The following is an 18257-nucleotide window of genomic DNA, read 5'->3' as shown; positions in this document are numbered from 1 at the left end:
TAAGTTGATAGTCAAACTATAGTAGATTAGGTTGGATATTAATTGGTGCATTGGATTGGAGACTGACTATCTGATAGGTATCAACAGATGTGATATCCAGGAAAAGAAGTTTTTTTGCTATTAATTGAACTGTTTTTTTGCCATTAATGCTTAACTTGTATGTTAATGATATTGGTGAAGATTTGGATGGAGATATTTAGTTGTTTGCAGATGATACAAAGTTCGGATGAACCATGAAGAGTAGAGAAGATGTTGTGGCCTTACAAGAAGACTTGAAGAAATTGAATGATTGGGCACGGGAATGGGGATATGAGTTCAATGTTGCAAATGTAAGTTTGTAAAATTTGGAAAACAAAGATGGGATGCAGAATTTATGCTTGGTGAGGATATATTTTTGGAGGTGGAGGAAATAAGAGATCTGTGGGGGGGGGGGGTGATAGTGGATAAGGATCTGAAATTTAGGAGACACATAGCCAAAATTATGAAGACAACACAAAGGGTTTCTGGGTATGATGCAGAGGACACTGTCTTGTAGAAGTAGGGAGATTCTTGTTCCATTGTACAAGGCTTTGATTTGGCCACACATGGACTATTGTGTTCAGAAGGACAAAGAGATATTGAAAAGGGTCCAGAGGGATATTCAGTTGTTTACAGATGATGCAAAGTTGGGATGAACCATGAAGAGTAGAGAAGATGTTGTGGCCTTACAAGAAGACTTGAATAAATTGAGTGATTGGGCATGTGAGTTCACTGTTGCAAATGTAAGGTTTTAAAATTTGGAAAACAAAGATGAGATGCAGAATGTGTGCTTGGTGAGGATATATTTTTGGAGGTGGAGGAAATAAGAGATCTGTGTGTGTGTGTGGGGGGGGGGGTGATACTGGATAAGTATTTGAAATTTAGGGGACACATAGCCAAAATTGTGAAGACAACACAAAGGCTTCTGGGAATGATGTGGAGGACACTGACTTGTAGAAGTAGTGAGATTCTTGTTCCATTGAACAAGGCTTTGATTAGGTCACACATGGACTATTGTGCCCAGATTTGGTCACCTGGTTTTCAGAAGAACGAAGAGATGTTGGTAAGGGTCCAGAGGCAACTGACTAGTTTTATTCAGTCGCCTCTGGATCCTTTCCAAGGAATGTCAAGTATGAGGAAAGATTGAGAAGATGCAACTTGCAGAGTCTCGTCGACAGGAGGAAGAGGGGAGATATGATAGAGACCTACCAGTTAGTAAGGGGTTGTTATAGGATCAATGCTGGAGAGGTTCTACAGAAAACAGTGGGAGATCAGGGGAGAACCAGAGGTCATCTCTGGAAACTGCATAAAGTGGTGTGAGTAGGGGAGTGAGAAGCAGGTTTTTTCCATGCAGAATTGTGAATGATTGGAATGCCTTGCCTGAGAGTGTGGTGTCTGCAGAGAATTTGAGTGTGTTTAAAGCATGGTATGATGAGCTGTGTGTATGATGAAAGGACCTCCCAGATGAGTCTTTGATTCCATGGGGTCTTGGGTAATAATAATGACTTGGTAGAATGTCTATATTTAATTCTTTTACATTTTCAATAAAATGTTAGCTATTCTTCATATATGATTCTGTCTTTCCTATGTGTGGAGCTACCAGGTTTAACAGATACTTGACCAATTTGAGGTTATGGAATCTCTCTCATCTACAATTTGACATAACAGGATATCCTGTCTGTGGATTTTGGGTGTTCCATAAATTCTTGGATTAATGGATATTTCGATGTTAAAGATTTATTTTTATTTTCTTTTATTTTTATGGCCATTTAAGTAACTTTCTGATTTTAGTCATTAGTCTTATTATGTATATGTCATATGAGATCCCTGTCTAAGGGTATGTATGTGTTGGAATCTTCTAATAGGGTTGGACAGTTTGCTAGTTGTTTTGACAATTTGTAGCAAGGAATATCAGTGGCATCTACTATAGGCCTTATAGGGTGTTTATTTTTCTTATGTATTTATAGCATTCCTTTTGTCTGCTTTAACTGTTACTAGGTTTTTATCTCATTGTAATTCTTTAATAGGATGAGGATAATGAACTGAATGTAAATGAAAAAAATAAAAGTAGGGAGTATGGCAAGTTTGAATCATTGTGAATTTTTCAAAGATGATGTTAATTGGGAGGATGAATGGCGAGCAAGAGTAGGTAGCTTGCAGAGAGAAATAGATGTGCTGAAAGAGGAAGTGGAATGTGTCAGGAATGAGTTGAGAAGTGTGAAAGAAGAGAATAAACAACTGGAAATGACAGATGCAAAGTGAATCATCGTAGGAGTGAGAGAGAGACTTATGGAAATGATAGAAGAGGAGAGGAGAGAATAGGAGAACCAGTAAAAGAGAAGGAATGAGAAATGCAAGAGTGCTTTAACCAGGGATAGAGAGATGCCAGGACAACAGGTAAGTAGAGGAACAAAGACAGACAGCGTTAGAGAAGAGAGAGAGAGAGAGAGTGAGTGAAGGATGCAGGTGAGCAAGGAAGAAACAGAGTGGTAATTGGTGTGACGTATAGAGACTCGATGATCCATGGTATGCAAGATAGAATGCTTGAGGAGTGTGTGTTTGCCTGGAGGAATGATAGAAAGTGTGGCTACGGCAATTAAGTGAGGTGAAAGAGTGGATGAGATGATTGTGATGGTGGGCACGAATGACTTGAGAGGCAGTGTGAATCGGGTGGCAAGAGATTTGAGATTCATGCTTGAGTAGTTTGTATGGAAGAAGATTGAGAGAGGGAAGAAGTGTGTGCATTGCTCAGGTATGATAATGCAGAGCTGCAGAGAAGAGCATCAATAATGAATAGTATAATAGCCATAATCTTTCAAAAGAGAGGCTTGGAAAATGTGGATGCTTGGAGGGCAGAAAGGAACTGTATGCAAGAGAGAGAGAGACAGCCTGCATTTGAATTAGGAAGGAAGGACGTAGGCATCTTGATAGAATGCTGTTCTCTGAACAAATCAGTGTTTCAATGCAGAGAAACTAGAATTATCATGGTGGATAATAGCAGGGGGGGTAGCCTCTTGTGGGAATAGGCACTTGGGAGAAGGGGGGACTACATCAAGTAATGCTCACTCCAGTGGAGTCTGGAGGAGATAATGATAGGTATAGAAACAGTGACAATGCCTTGATTCTTTATAATGCCAGGAGTATCCAGAATAAAAGAGATGAATTAGTGTTGCTAATAGCATTATTAGCTGTCCAAAGATTATTGAGATCTCTGAGACATGGTTGATGGAAGATGATATTCTGACAGGAATAGAAGTAGCAGGGTACAGCATTTTTCGACAGGATAGGAAGGGAAAACATGGTGGTGGAGTACTGCTTATGGAAATGATAGAAGAGGAGAGAATAGGAGAACCATTAAAAGAGAGGACATAAGTGATGTCCTCTCAGAGTGGAGGACATCACTTATGTCCTCTCAGAGTGGAAGATTTGGAGGGCAATGACCCTAATGGTTTTGAAAGCATATGGTGTGAGGTAAAGGAGGGCAGGACAAGATATTTAGTGGGGTGTTGCTACAAGCCAGGGAGCATAGAGGGTGAGGAGCAGGAGATGTTTAAGCAGTTGAGCTTGGCAAATGCAAGAAGAATGACTGTTATTGGAAATTTTAATTACAGTAGTATAAATCAGGAAGAGAAAACTGCATGTAGTAATAAGAGAATGAAATTTCTAGAATTCTTGAGGAACAAATGTCTTAGGCAACATGTAGTAGAAGGAACATAAGCTTCAAGAGTTTCGGATTTGATCATAGCATAAAGAAGAGCTGATTATAACTGAGATGGCATCTCTGTCCCCAGTTGGAGAGAGAGTGACCATGTGGTTTGGACTTGTAAGATGAATAGGCATGCAGGAGTATCAAAGAGGAAGGTATGTATGTCTAATTATAAGGCAGGTAATTATAATAGTCTTAGATATCACTTGGGGCAGTTCCATGGATCGAGGAAGTGGAATGGTGAGATATCATTAATGCTTGGGAACTTGTGAAGGAATATTTATTAGCAGCAATAGCAAGTTGTATACTGTGAGTGATGAAGTGAACACAATTTGGTGTAAAGCGGATTACAAACAATATCAAACAGGAACTGCAATTATTGTTTAACCTTTATATGAATTACATTGCCAATGGATATTCAGTTGGGGGATATTCAGTTGTGTGCAGATGATGTGAAGCTGGAAATGGTTATTAGTAATAGTGCAGATGTGGCAACCCTGCAAGAGGATTTGAATAAACTGAACAGATGGGCAAATGAATGGGGGTATCAGTTTATTGCAGAAGATGGAAGTTTTTTCCCACTTGGTTAGACTATAATAAATTTAGTTATTTATTTGTTTGCTTACACTACAAGTGTAAGCAAACAAAGTTTGTGCGTGAAGTATCTTCAGGACTGAGGCAACTCATGGTAAAGGTGGACCATGCTCTCATCACTACTTGTCTTAGTATCTCCCATAATGCAAAGCACATCTCCTTGCAGACATGTATAACGCTATGCATTAAGGTAAACTAAATTTATTATAGTCTAACCAAGTGGGAAAAAAATTCCAACATCTTTCTCTAAATCCAGAGTAATTTAATAATAAGGTGAGACACCTTTTGACAACTCGTATAGGTAAATATGACTTCTCCATTACTTTCACCTTAGTATCACCACCCCTGGGTCTGGCTCTCACTGACGAGACCTCAATGAAAGTTGAAACCGGTTGGAAACTTGGGTGATGCTGTAGCCCATGAAGTTTTAACTAAAGCTCGGCTGTTGCTGTTACTCCTCAGATGACATATGAGCATATGAGCGACTCTGATCCGTGGTTGGGTGAGCCTGCCATGGGGTAGAGCCAACGCTGAGAGTTCTTCTTCTCAGTGGCAGGGTGAGCCTGTTACTGACGGGGAACAAGAATTTTTGGAGTTTGACCTGTTCTTGAACATTAAATAAAGGTCAAAACTGGTCTAGGTAGTGGCCTTTCCCTTAATGCATAGCGTTATACATGTCTGCAAGGAGATGTGCTCTGCATTATGGGAGATACTAAGACAAGTAGTGACGAGAGCTTGGTGCAAACTTTGTTTGCTTATACTTGGATAAAGGATTAAACTAAATTTATTATAGTCTAACAAAGTTGAAAAAAACTTCCAACATCTTTCTCTAAATCCAGAGTAATTTATTAATAATAAGGTGAGACACCTTTTGGCAACTTGTATAGGTAAATATGACTTCTCCATTACTTCCACCTTAGTATCACTACCTCTGGGTCTGGCTCCTACTGACAAGACCTCAATAAAGGTCAAAACCAGTTTGGGTAGTGGCCCTTCCCTTAATGCATAGTATTATACATGTCTGCAAGGAGATGTGCTTTGCATTATGGGAGATACTAAGATAAGTAGTGATGAGAGCTTGGTCCACCTTTACCACGAGTTGTCTCAGTCCTTGAAGATACTTCAGGTGCAAACTTTGTTTGTTTACACTTGGATAAAAGATTAAACTAAATTTATTAGAGTTTATTGCAGCTAAATGTAGTCTTGAAGTTGGGGATACATTGAGGAGGCTGTATACTCTGTTGGAGGAATTATGCTGCAGGAAGTGGGGAAGGCTGGGGGGGAATGTTGATTGATAGAAACTTGAAATTCAGGGAACATATTGCAAAGGTGATGAAGGTAACCCAGAGAATTGCTGTAATACTGAGAAGGATACTGACCTGCAGAGATAAGAGTTGTCATTCCATTTGGACTGTTGTGCTCAAATTTGGTGCTTAAGATTTGAAGGGGATAAATTAACTGTGGAAAGAGTGCAGAGACAAATAACTAAGATGATATCAGGACTACAATGTTAGTTATGAAGACAGGCTGAGGGAATGTGGACTGCAGAGTTTGGTAGATAGAAGATGGAGAGGCTTTTGATTGAGACTTTTAAACTGTTCTGAGGTAGTTACAGGGTTGACACTGGGGAGTCCTCTCATTTAGTGGAAGGGGAAATAGATGGATAAGGGGCCATTTCTGGAAGTTATGAAAGGAAGTTGTGAGCAATGGTTTCATTGCATGGATGGTTGTTGAACTGTGGAATGCATCTGATAGAGTGGATGATAAACTTTGTGTTTTCTAGGAAGGGACATGATGAGTCTTGTGACTCCATGGATGTTCAAATCATCATCATAATAATAGCTGTTAACTCCAATTTAGGTATGTCTCTAGGCTGTAATTTAGTGTTTAGTAATAAAGCTAAAGTTTGAATGCAGATGAGGTCTGTAGAATCTCTCGGAAGATGGCATTTTCCCTTTTCAATGTGCGCTTTAATGTCCAATTTTGGAATGTTCCCTGGGGATAATGCAAAATGAAAACCTCTCACACAATGTAATCTTTTGGAAGAAAGATTATTGACAATTTTTGAGTGGTCGTAAACAACATGGTTAAGTGGTTGCTTTGTCAGGAACAATCATTGACTTAAGTTAAATAGCCTTTTGGCTTATAATCATTGACTTAATTCATTTAAAGATTATCTAAACAGGTTGCATCCTGATGTAAAATTTACTCTTGAACTGGAAGATCACAAAAAATTACCAAAGATCAGAAAAAATATCCTTGTCATAATAAATGATGAGAAAAAAAAGGTTGAACTTTTCAGTGTATAGAAAACCTACTGCAACTGGAAGATTTTTACATGCTGTTTCACACCATCCATTACAGAAGACAGACATGATTAAAACATTACGAGATAGACCATACAATACTTCCAGTACGTCAATTCACAGTAAGAATGAGGAACTGTGCTACCTGAGGTGTACTCCTGCCCTAATTGGTGATGAGCCCAAAACAATCAGCAGAATTCTTAATACACCTCTGACAGCTACTTTACTTAAGCAAGATTTTAAGAATGCAGTCCATGCTACCTTACTTCAAGAATATTACATACAAAGTAGCAATGTTGCTCCATGATCACATAAAATCCGTAAATTACATAAAATCCTATAAAAATAAATATTAAATAGACATGCTTCTTCAGCCATCTACCAGCGCCAAGCGGCACTTAAGTACTAGTACTAATATCGCAGGTAGATGGCTGAAGCAGTAGTTCGTTTGAGTGTGCTGTCTAGTGCCTTCCAGATACATCTTAAAGGTTCTCGATACTTCGTTATTTTCATATAAATACAAGAGGATCTCATCCACAGTCAGTCATGAACAGTGTGATATTCGTGTATAAGCACACGCACGTTCGTCGTGTCAGCCATAGCCTATTGTGGTTTTATATTGCCAGACTTTTTTTCATTAGTGTGAGACATATTCAGTGGATAATAACCATTACATGACCATTTTGGATCATTTTTTTGGGTTCACCTTCCATCACTATGGCATCTATGAGTAAAAAGCGTAAATGCGTAAATCAAGTCATTCTTGTCTTGGATTTTAATGAAAAGTGGACCAATTTGTACTTTTTTGTGCCAATCGACGATAAGCCTGACTTACTCACGACAAATTAATTAATTTGTCGTGAGTCAGTGTCAGTATCAAAAGAATACAATATAAAACGACACTATGAGACAAAGCATGCATCCGATTTTGATCACCTTCAAGGGTGGCATCGTGTGGACAAAGTGAGCCATCTCCAAATTGATTTAAAATGCCAGCAGGGTATGTTTAAAAGGCAGAGGGAAGAGAGCGAAGCATGCATCAAAGTAAGTTATGTAATAGCTGAAAAAATTGCTAAAAAATCAAAAGCCTTCTTGGATGGCGAGTTTATGAAAGAGTGTCTCATCGCTGCTGGGATATTCTGTGCCCAAATAATAAGGAAGTGTTTAAAAAAACAAGTTTGTCTGGGGTAACTGTAGCACGACGTGTCGAAGAATTTGCCAATGACATTGAAGGAACTTTAAAAAAACGGTCATCCGAATTTACGTCATATTCACTTGCTTTGGATGAGAGCACAGATGTGAAGGATACATCACAACTGGCTATCTTTGTCTGTGACATTGATCAACAATTTAATGTGACAGAAGAATTGTTAGCACTTGCTATGAAGGGAACGACGAAAGGCACTGATATTCTTGAAGCCGCCAAGAAAATGCTCCAGCGTTTTGACCTCAGCTTAACCAACCTTGAGGGTGTGGTGACTGAAGGTGCCCCTGCTATGGTGGGAAAGAATGAAGGGTTTGTTGTGCTGCTACGGAAAGAACTGGAACTAGAAGGAAAAGATTTCGTCCATTACCACTGTTTAATCCATCAGGAGAATTTGTGCACGAAAACTATTGGATTTGAGAATGTCCTGAAAGTTATTGTGACTGTTGTCGGCATTATTAGGGCAAGCAGATTGAATCATTGTCAATTCCAAGAGTTTTTGACCCAAGAGTGTGAAGCGGATCACAGCGATGTGGTTTATTATAGTGATGTGCGTTGGTTGAGCAGATTGAAGGTTCTTAAAAGAATCTTTGACTTAAGAAGCGAAATACAGCAGTTCATGCAAACCAAGGGGAATCCAATTGCGGAATTTAACGATCCAAAGTGGATGACAGACTTTGTCTTTGTGACCGACATCTCGTTGCATATGAATGACCTAAATACGCGGCTACAATCCAAAGATCAACTGTGCACACCCTGTATGATCACATCAAAGCTTTTGTGGCCAAGCTCAAACTTCGGGAGGCACAACTCGAAAAAAAAGACTTAACTCCTTTTCAGTTTCTCACTGAGTTCAACTGTTCATATCTTAATGAATACACTACAAAACTAGCCATGTTGCAAAGTGAGTTCGAAGAGAGATTTAGTGATTTTCATAACTAATAGTCTTCTTTAGATTTATTTTCAATGCCATTCAGTGTCAATGCTGCCGAAATACCAGACTCAGTACAAATGGAGCTGTTTGAACTCCAAAACAACTCTTCTTTGAGAGAAAAATTATTACATTTTACAAAGACTACATTTCTGAGGACGCATTCCCTAATCTTTGCCGGCATGCTTTGACGATGTGTGCTTTGTTAGGAAGCACATACTTATGTGAGCAGTTCTTCTCCAGAATGAAGCATGTGAAGTCCAAGACAAGAACTGAGATCATGGACCCACATCTCGAGAATACTCTGTGCATAACGACTTCCAATATTGATGCATCGAGCTGGTCAAGGAAAAACATTGCCAAGTTGCCCATTGACATTGTAAAAAATGAATGTTTTCTTCATTAAATTATCTTTTCTCAAGTATTGATTGTATTTACTTATCATGAACCCGACTCCTACCTATGCTCTTAAAGCTGAGTTTATTTATTTTTATAGGATTTTATGTAAAGTATCAAATGCACAACGTTCCTCGTGAATCTGGAAAGCATCTTACAATTCTAAATACCTCAGTGGTCCACAGGCTTCATTGAAATTTTTAATGCAGCCCGCACTGTCTGAAAGTTGAAAACCCCTGGTATACACTAATTATGAAGTTCTGATAACATCTACTATGTTTAATTAATTGTTTCTGTCTTTTTTGTATATAACTTTTGCTGGTACCCCTGATGATGTATGTTGACTTACAAAACTTGTAGTGTTATATTTGTTTATTTTATTAAACTCATTATTTGTCTAAAAACATTTAGTCTCAATACCGGAAACTTTCTACAGAACTGCTAAACCACAGAAATGTACATGTTTAGACTGATTCTATGTTCACACGTTAATGTCAGTTTAATATTGGTTATGTGAAAAATTATGCATTTTAGATTCATGACATTGAAGGCTTGAGTATTATATTAATAGGATTTTGCAATTGGTTTATCGATAGTAATGAAAGTAAGTTTAAAGATATGTTTTACTCATCACAGAAACACAAACTTTTGGGAATCATGAAGATGTTTTATTTTCCCACTTTGCAAGAATTTGATAAGACTATACCCTCTGTCCAAAAAGAAACCGAACTTTTCGAAAATTGAAGAAACTAGCGGCAACACCTGTTGTATCTCTTTGTTGTCGAAAGCAGCAACCTTCATTAGTGTTATGTCAACTGTTTATGATATTTGTTTCATTAGAAGTCGAGACATGGTGCCAAGAGTGACAGTGTGTTTTGACGAACGGTCAGAAAATAAGTTTCAAATAGAGAGCTGTGATTGACTTTTGTGTTAAGCTTGGTAAAAGTTTTCCTGAAACACATCAAATGCTTCAAAAAGCACACAGTGATGAATGCTTATCCCATACTCAAGTTTAGGAGTGGTTTAAGCGATTTCGAAGTGGTCGCGAGACGCTTGAGAATGACGAAAAGTCAGGCCATCCAAAAACTAGACTGAGCGAAGTTGACATCCAAAAAGTGCGTGATTTCATCAAAGGAAACCTGAAATCATCCGTGAGATTGATTGAAGATGAATTGGGGATTCCAAAATCAACTGTGCACAACATTTTGACTGAGAGTTTGGGCCTTCGTAAATTGAATTCGCGATTTGTTCCCCACGAGTTGACCGAGACGACAAAAATGTATCGAATTGAATACTGCAAGGACCTTATTAAAACCGCTCGTAAGGACTCAAACTTCCTTAAAATGATCGCTACTGGTGATGAAACGTGGTGTTTTGAGTATGAGTCCAAAACAAAGCGCCAGAGTGCTGAGTGGAGACCACCAGAACAGGGGCATCCGAAAAAAAAAAAGTCGCTTGGAGAAGTGAAAAGTAAAGACAATGCTGATTTGTTTCTACGATTCCAAGGACATTATCCACAAAGAATTTGTTCTGCCTGGCCAAACGGTCAATGATGAGTTTTATCTCAAAGTTTTTAAGTGATTGATAGTGAGAATTCGTCTCGTACGGCATGAAAATCATGATGGAGGCAGCTGGTCACTTTTGCATGATAATGCACCATCTCATCGTTCGAACATTGTGAGACAGTTTTTGAGCAAAATCCAAGTTTGTGTGTTGGATCACTCGTCGTATTCACCTGATTTAGCACCCTGTGACTTCTTTCTCTTCCCCCGACTTCATTTGCCAATGAAAAGAAAGTGATACGATACCATTGAAAACGTTCAAGCTGCAGTAACCACGACCCTCAACGGTATTCCAAAAACCGATATAAAAAACTCATTTAACGAATTAATTGACTGTGACAAGCACTGTAGCGAAGCTGAGGGAGAGTATATTGATTGAAATAAATTATTTGAATAATTATAATTGGCCTGTGTTTTATTTTCTATCAAAAGTTCGGTTTCTTTTTGGACAGAGCGTGTACATTTGAACTCAGATATGATTGTCAGGTTCAATGGAGATGAGGAAACATTGAAAAGATTCTGCAATAAATAACCAAAATGATATTTCCTGTGGAATTTTGCATATCAAGGCTATTGATGAATGCAATCTTCAAAGTTTAAACAAAAGGAAGGAGAGGATGTAGGAGAGAAACATACAAGGTGGATAAAGGATCTTATTGATCCCTGACATATAGTACTCTGCAGATTCATTCTGAGATATCTGTAATGTAAGAGATGCATAATCTTTTAATTTCTGCTTAAGTGATGTTGGCAAGAGAGAGAGAGAGAGAGAGATTGTCCAAGATTTGCTGTAGTTTTGAAGAAAAATAACTGGTGAGAATCATTTCATTTTTAATATTCTTTAAATTTTGCTGTGGTGAATTCTTAGTAGAGCAGATCAGATGCACTCTGTGGATGTCTGTGTCTTCTCAGAACTTTAGGTCATCAAGACCCTTGTCCCCAGAACTCACAGAATTGTAATTTCTTATGTCTTATAATACCAATATTATTAATATCTGGAATTAATTAAATCATTCATGCATATATGGTATAATATATAAACTATAATGCAAAGCAGATTTTTGCTGTTTTCATAATTATTCTTGTAAGTTATAGCAAGTTATTAAAGATCGATTTTGAAATATTCTGTTGTTGTATTACATAAACTGATATTCATTTAATTTTTTAAAGTAATTTGGTTATTGAATTTCATTTAGGGATCACGTGTTAGTATAGCTTTAGCAGAAGCTATGAGAACTATCCAAACCACCAAACATTTTGCTCATCCTGCAAACTGGGCTAGCTTTTTTCTTGTTGGGTGTGATGTCCGTCTTAGCAATCAAGTCGCACTAATGGGTCAAGCATTAGGCGACCTTCTGAAAACACCAGATAGATGTCGGGATGCTTTGCGAGTTGTACTTCACTTAGTAAGCTTATTTATCTACCTTGTTCACTTTTTTTGATAATTTTTTAAATCTTTATATTATCATTGTTCTGTTAAGATAAAAATGAAAATATTAATCTGAGAATGGGATTACTTTCATAACAATCTTATAAAATTTATTATGAGGTTTATTTTTATTATTATTATTTTTTTCATGTGACAGGTTTCTTTTTAGTTAAATGGAATCCTTAAGACTTTTAGCAGTCATTGAGAATGATTCTGAAAGAGAAATAAATTGTGTATTTTTTATGTTAATCCCACTGACTAAAAGCTGTAATCCAATAGCATCTTAATATAGGGATGGGCTAAAGGCTATATAAGGGTGATGCAAAGACTGTTGAATTCAACTGTCAACCTATTAGTAACTCCGGAGTGGTGGGAAAGATTTTGAAACAGTTGGTCAGGATTCGTGTTCAGAAATGGGCTGACAGAGAATCTCAGTCATCAGTATAATGCAAACAAGTTTTTGTTTTTTTGTGATAATTTTCAATAGCATTATTTTCAGAATTCTGCATAAAGCGAGTTGCTAATGCTGGTAATAGGAGAAACCCAATGAAAAACCTTATGTTTGTTCCCAATATTTATTCTGAAATATGAAGAAAGTACCTTCAATGCAGTGTTTGAATAGTCTGACTGTATCAGGTGGAAACAAGTTTTTGAAGAATATCTACTGTGAAGCGATCCTTTGGGACATTGGTGAACAGACTGACAACATCTCAATTGGCTAGGATGTCTGAAGATCCTATATTTAAATTCATTACTCTTTCAATAAAATGTAAAATTGTAAGATTTCTTCACATATAATTCTGTTTTTCCTATGTGTGGAGCTACCAGATTTGACAGATACTTCACCAAGTGTGAGGTCTGGGAATATCTCCCATTTATAATGGAATGTATCAGATTATCCTGTTTGTGGATTTTTGGTGCTCCATAAATTCTTGGACTAAAGGATGTTTCAGTGTTAGAGATTTTTTTAAAATTTTTCTAGGCAACAGAACGAATACATACAAAAAAATGAAATCCTTCTAGAAGATTCCAACACCTATGCAGCCTTAGACTGGGATCCCACATGTCACACACATAATAAAACTAATGACTTAATCAACAAGTTACTTAATTGGCTGAAAATTTTCTATTTCACTGATTTTGTATTCTATTAATGAGGCTAGGGATTTAGGAATTATGATAGACATTAAGATTAAAATTCAAGGATATATTGCTAAAGTTGGCAGACTAGCTCAAGGGATTACTTGGATGTTGAAGAACACATTGACAAGTAGCGATAAGTAAGTTATTATCCCTCTTTATAAGGCTATGATACTTCAGCATCGTGATTACTGTGCATAGACTTGGTCACTCAGGTTTCTTGTAGATGAGGTGGTAGAGAGGATCCATAAAGGGGTCACCAAGATAGTGAGAGGTCTGTGGAATTCTTCCTATGAGCATGAATTGAAGATATGTGTGGTTTGCAAAGTTTAGTTAACAGGTGGAAAAGAGAGGACATGATAGACTTATAAGTTTAGTAACTTATAAACTTATAAGTTACTAAAAAAGTTCTATAAGATTGACACAAAAAGAAATTTTTCAATAGTTGATGAGGGGAGAGAACTAGTTATACATGGAAGTTGTGTAAAAGTCTGGTTAGTAAGGGTGTGAGGCCTTGATTTTTTGCATGGAGTTGGAATAGCTGTATTAGATTGTCAACGTGACCTGACAGTGATTGAGTTTAAGGAGAGATATGTTAGGTATTGTGTGAATAATGGTTAGCATGGGTCCCTTGCGATGAGTCTTCTGACTCCATGGAGATTCCCATGTAATAATTAAGATGCTCATTCGTAATTATAATAAAATGCCGATGTTCAGTTGAAGGTTAGGTTCCTTTTTTCAGTTCAGTTTAACTCGGAAATCATGTTGTATAGAAATACAGCAGTAGATTTTCTGTATTTTTAAATTTATCTCTAATTAAAATAATTAGTTATTTTCTTTTTATCCCCTTATATTAAGAATATGTCATTTCATATTTATTTTTTGTACATGAAATAGTCTGTGGGACATTCAAGACATTTAGCTTGTGTGAAGTTTCAGGATAGGGGTGGCAACGGATCTGGGGGGTGATGATTAATAGAAACCTGAAATTCAGGGAACATATTGCAAAGGTGGTGAAGGTAACTCAGAGGATTGCTGCAATACTGAGAAGGATGCTAACTTGCATAAAAGAGTTGTCATTCCATTATATAAAGCCCTGATCAGATCACACTTGGACTATTGTTCTCAGATTTGGTCCCCAGGATTTGAAGAGGATTTAAATTAACTGTGGAAATGGTGCAGAGGTGGATAACAAAGATGGTATCAGGACTGTACAATGTTAGTTATGAAGACAGGCTGAGGGAATGTGGACTACAGAGTTTGGTGGGTAGAAGAAGGAGAGGTGATATGATTGAGACTTTTAAACTGTTGAGAGGTGGTTACAGGGTTGATACTGGGGGGGGGGGGTTCTTTTGCTTGGTGGAACAGAGGGAAGGAGCAAGGAACAATGGGCCATCCCTGAAAGTTAAGAAAGGAAGTTGTGAGCAAGAGGGTGAAGAGTGGTTTCTTTTCATAGAGGGTAGTTGGAGACTGTGGAATGCATTGCCTGATAGAGTAGTGAGAGCACGAATGGTCATTGAGTTCAAGAAGTGGTATGATAAACTTTGTGTTTTCTAGGATGGGCCTCCTGCGATGAATCTTTTGACTGCATGTAGGCCTGAATCATAATAATAATAATAATAATCTTTTTGTTTTGACTTCTTTATCCTGGGTGATTTCCAAAAACAAGATTAAAGCATTATCAAGGAATTTCTTGGAATAGGTGGAGGTGGAGGCAGGGGTGGGGGGGGGGGCATTAATTGGAGGAAACAATGGGAAAATCAGCAAAAATTCTGTGAGTAATATGTCCTTATCTGTTATTCTGAAATACATTTTAATAACATATTGTTTTATTTAGTGCCCCTTATAAATATAGTATTTACTGTTCATTGAATATGAATTATAAAATTCCCTCCTACTTTCTCAACCATGTTGATGTTTAGTAGAGAAAATTCAAGACTAGCAGTAATAATTGCTAACCAAATTTATTTAGTTAATAAATTATTAAGCCAATATATCACTTTGGTCACAAGGTATATTCATGGATGCAAAGAAATACAACTCAATGAAACACAGTTTTACTGTGTATCATTACAACATCTTCCACAAAAAAGTAACACACAAAAAACAGGAAAAATCCAATAAAAAAACCATAAGAAGAAATAAAAAACCTCAAACATTGTCACAAAAAAATTTTTACATATCTGCTTCACCACCAACATTTGTGGTGAAGCAGATATGTAAGTTGGTTTATTATGAATAATTTTGGAAACAAACTACCATGTTATATATATATATATATATATATATATATATATATATATATATATATATATATATATATATATATATATATGACTACTACTATTAACTCGGGGTTGGGATATGTTCATTTTTAATATTAACTGACTTAAAACCCGAGAATTATAACAAAATGAGATTTATTTGAAAACGCAACATGTTTCGTCGAGATTGACTTCATCAGACGTTAAGAACATAGAAAGATATTAAAAGACACTGAAAATAACATTGAGACACTCTAAAGCTATACAATTATAAAGTTCATAATATTCGACTATGAATTACAGTTATTAGGAACTTGAGCTATAGTCCGAGTTAAAGTTCTATTGTTGTACACTTGTGCGTGTGTGGAACCACACAATCTCCAGTATCTGATAGTAGAGCTGAAAGAGTCAGGCAAATTATAGCTGAGATTATTGTTCATATGAAGCAGGTCTAAGGTGATTTCTTTTGACTCCACAATGCGGCGTTCCACCTCATCATGGCAAATGTGTAGGTTTGAAGTTGATGTCCAATTTATCTCATGTTGTCATGCACTATGGCCACTACTCTTTAATTTGTATATCAGTGATATAGGGAAAGATTTAGGAGTGGAATGCGATATTCAGTTGTTTGCTGATGATGCAAAGTGTTGAGGGCAATAGTTGATAAAGGTGATGTAGATATCCTGCAGGATGATTTAAATAAATTGGCATTGTGGGCATAGGATGTGGGCAAATGATTCATCTCCCTTAAATGAGAAATGATTTTCATCACCTGGTGTGAGACCACTGCCTCACTGAAATGCTTACACTAATTTGAATCCTTCTTGTTGCTGGAGAGTATGTTTTACCTCATTTCATGTTTTCATCTTATGAACAATTTGACTTAGGACTAGTTGTTCAGAATATATCTTGCTCATAAGTCAGGGAGTATTGGTATCCATGTAGTATTCTTGGTATTTCCAAAACTCCTTGCAGTTACCAAGATCAGTATAGGAGATCCTTAATTTCATGAATATACTTTCCTGCCTTACAGAAATGAGTAGCAGTTTCATTATTTACCTATAGTTAGACTTTTTTATGTTAATAATATTATTATTATTCTAATATGGGCACCTCCATGGAGTCTGAAGACTCATCGCAGGAGACCCGATCTATCCACACAATCTATCATACTTCTTCTTCAACCCATTAACAGACAAAAACTCGCAACTAACTCTGGCAACCCATTTCACTCATTCGCAACTCTCCAAACAAGAAATCTAGTCCTCACACCCCTACTAACCACATTTTTGTTCAACTTCCAGGGATGATCCCTTGTTCTGGTCCCTCTAGACAAGTGCTGAAACATTTTGCTTGCATCAATCCTATAAAACCCTTTAAGCAACTTAAATGTTTCTTTCATATCCCCTCTTTTTCTCCTATCAACCAACTTCCAGAGGGAATAATGGGCATTTTCATTACTTACCTATAGTTAGACTTATTCAAAGCATAATTTGAAATGAAATTTTCATGCCATTTTTATAATACAGTAATTTGAATTGAAATTCTCTTAAGGAAATTTTGATCATAATTTTGTATATTTGTAAGTTTGGGGAGCACATGTATATAACATTTTAGTCCTACTGTCTTTGCAAGAAATGGACAGGAAATTATCTTTCCTCCACATTGAACTGATACCATTATCTTTTGTCCATACTGACAGCCTATTTAAATTGACCTGCAAACTCTCCACATCACCTTCATTAACTATTACTCTACCTAATTTCACATCATCAGCAAACAACTGAATATTTCCTTCCAGGTTATTTCTTATATCACTTATGTACAAATTGAACAGCAATGGTCTTAGCACTGAACCTTGCAGCACACCACTAGTCACCTGTTTTTGCCTTGATTCTTCCCTTCGGTATACCACATTTTGAGATCTGTCCAGCAGCCATCCCCTTATCCACTTAACCAGTGTCATATCCATCCCCATTTGTTCTAATTTGTGTAATAGAGTTCCATGTGGTATTCTGTCAAAGTCTTTGCAAAATCCAGTAGAATCACTGTATAACTATTTCCTTTATCCAACTCTGCTGTTACTCTATTATAAAAAGTTATTAAATTACTTAAGCATGACTGAAACTTCACAAAGCCATGTTGACCCTCACACAGTATAATATTTTTAACTATCCATTCTTGAATTATCTTTTTCACCATTTTTCTAGTACTTTTACCACCATGCCTGAGATTGGTCTTTAATTTGCTACTGCAGTCTTAGAAACACTTTTATACAAAGGAATTATTTTGCTCTCTTTCTGCTCCCTTGGAATTCTACCAGAGCTGAGACTTTAAAGAGCCTAATCAGAGGCATTGCCAGTTCCCTTGCACATTTTTGCAAAACCCTACCTGATATCCCATCTAATCCCACAGCTGTATTTACATTGATATTCTGCAGTATCCTAAGAACCTCAAATTCGTCCACCTCTGTTCCCACATCAGTGTCTGTCCAGTGGCATAGTTAGAGCTGTTGCCGCTCGGGGCGGTCTCTGAGTTTGCTCCCTCTCAATACGCACCAAAAATACTACAAAAAGTCAAAACGATGCATAGGGAAATAAATTAAAACACTTTTCGTGGAAAGGCTTAGACATTGGTTATACATTCTTACTAAATAGCTTAAGGAAATTACAACGTAGAATAGAATATACATTAAAAGAAATTTTAA

General features: G+C 36.9%; 1 protein-coding gene across 1 annotated transcript in view; it reads left to right on the top strand.

Moving 5' to 3' along the window:
- Window positions 1-18257, top strand: part of LOC150093573 (tetratricopeptide repeat protein 28-like) — a 462929-nt gene that overhangs the window by 383051 nt on the left and 61621 nt on the right. Inside the window, exon 17 of the mRNA XM_090412721.1 lies at window positions 11914-12123. Within this exon, the coding sequence (XP_090268847.1) occupies window positions 11914-12123 (210 nt within the window). The remainder of the gene's footprint in view (window positions 1-11913; window positions 12124-18257) is intronic.

The sequence above is a fragment of the Typopeltis vanoorti genome, chromosome 23 (genome assembly GCF_054136105.1).
Source record: "Typopeltis vanoorti isolate ZY-2024b chromosome 23, IOZ_Tvanoo_1.0, whole genome shotgun sequence".
NCBI classification, from domain to species: Eukaryota; Metazoa; Arthropoda; class Arachnida; order Uropygi; family Thelyphonidae; genus Typopeltis; species Typopeltis vanoorti.
This window is presented reverse-complemented; position numbering and strand designations above follow the sequence as displayed.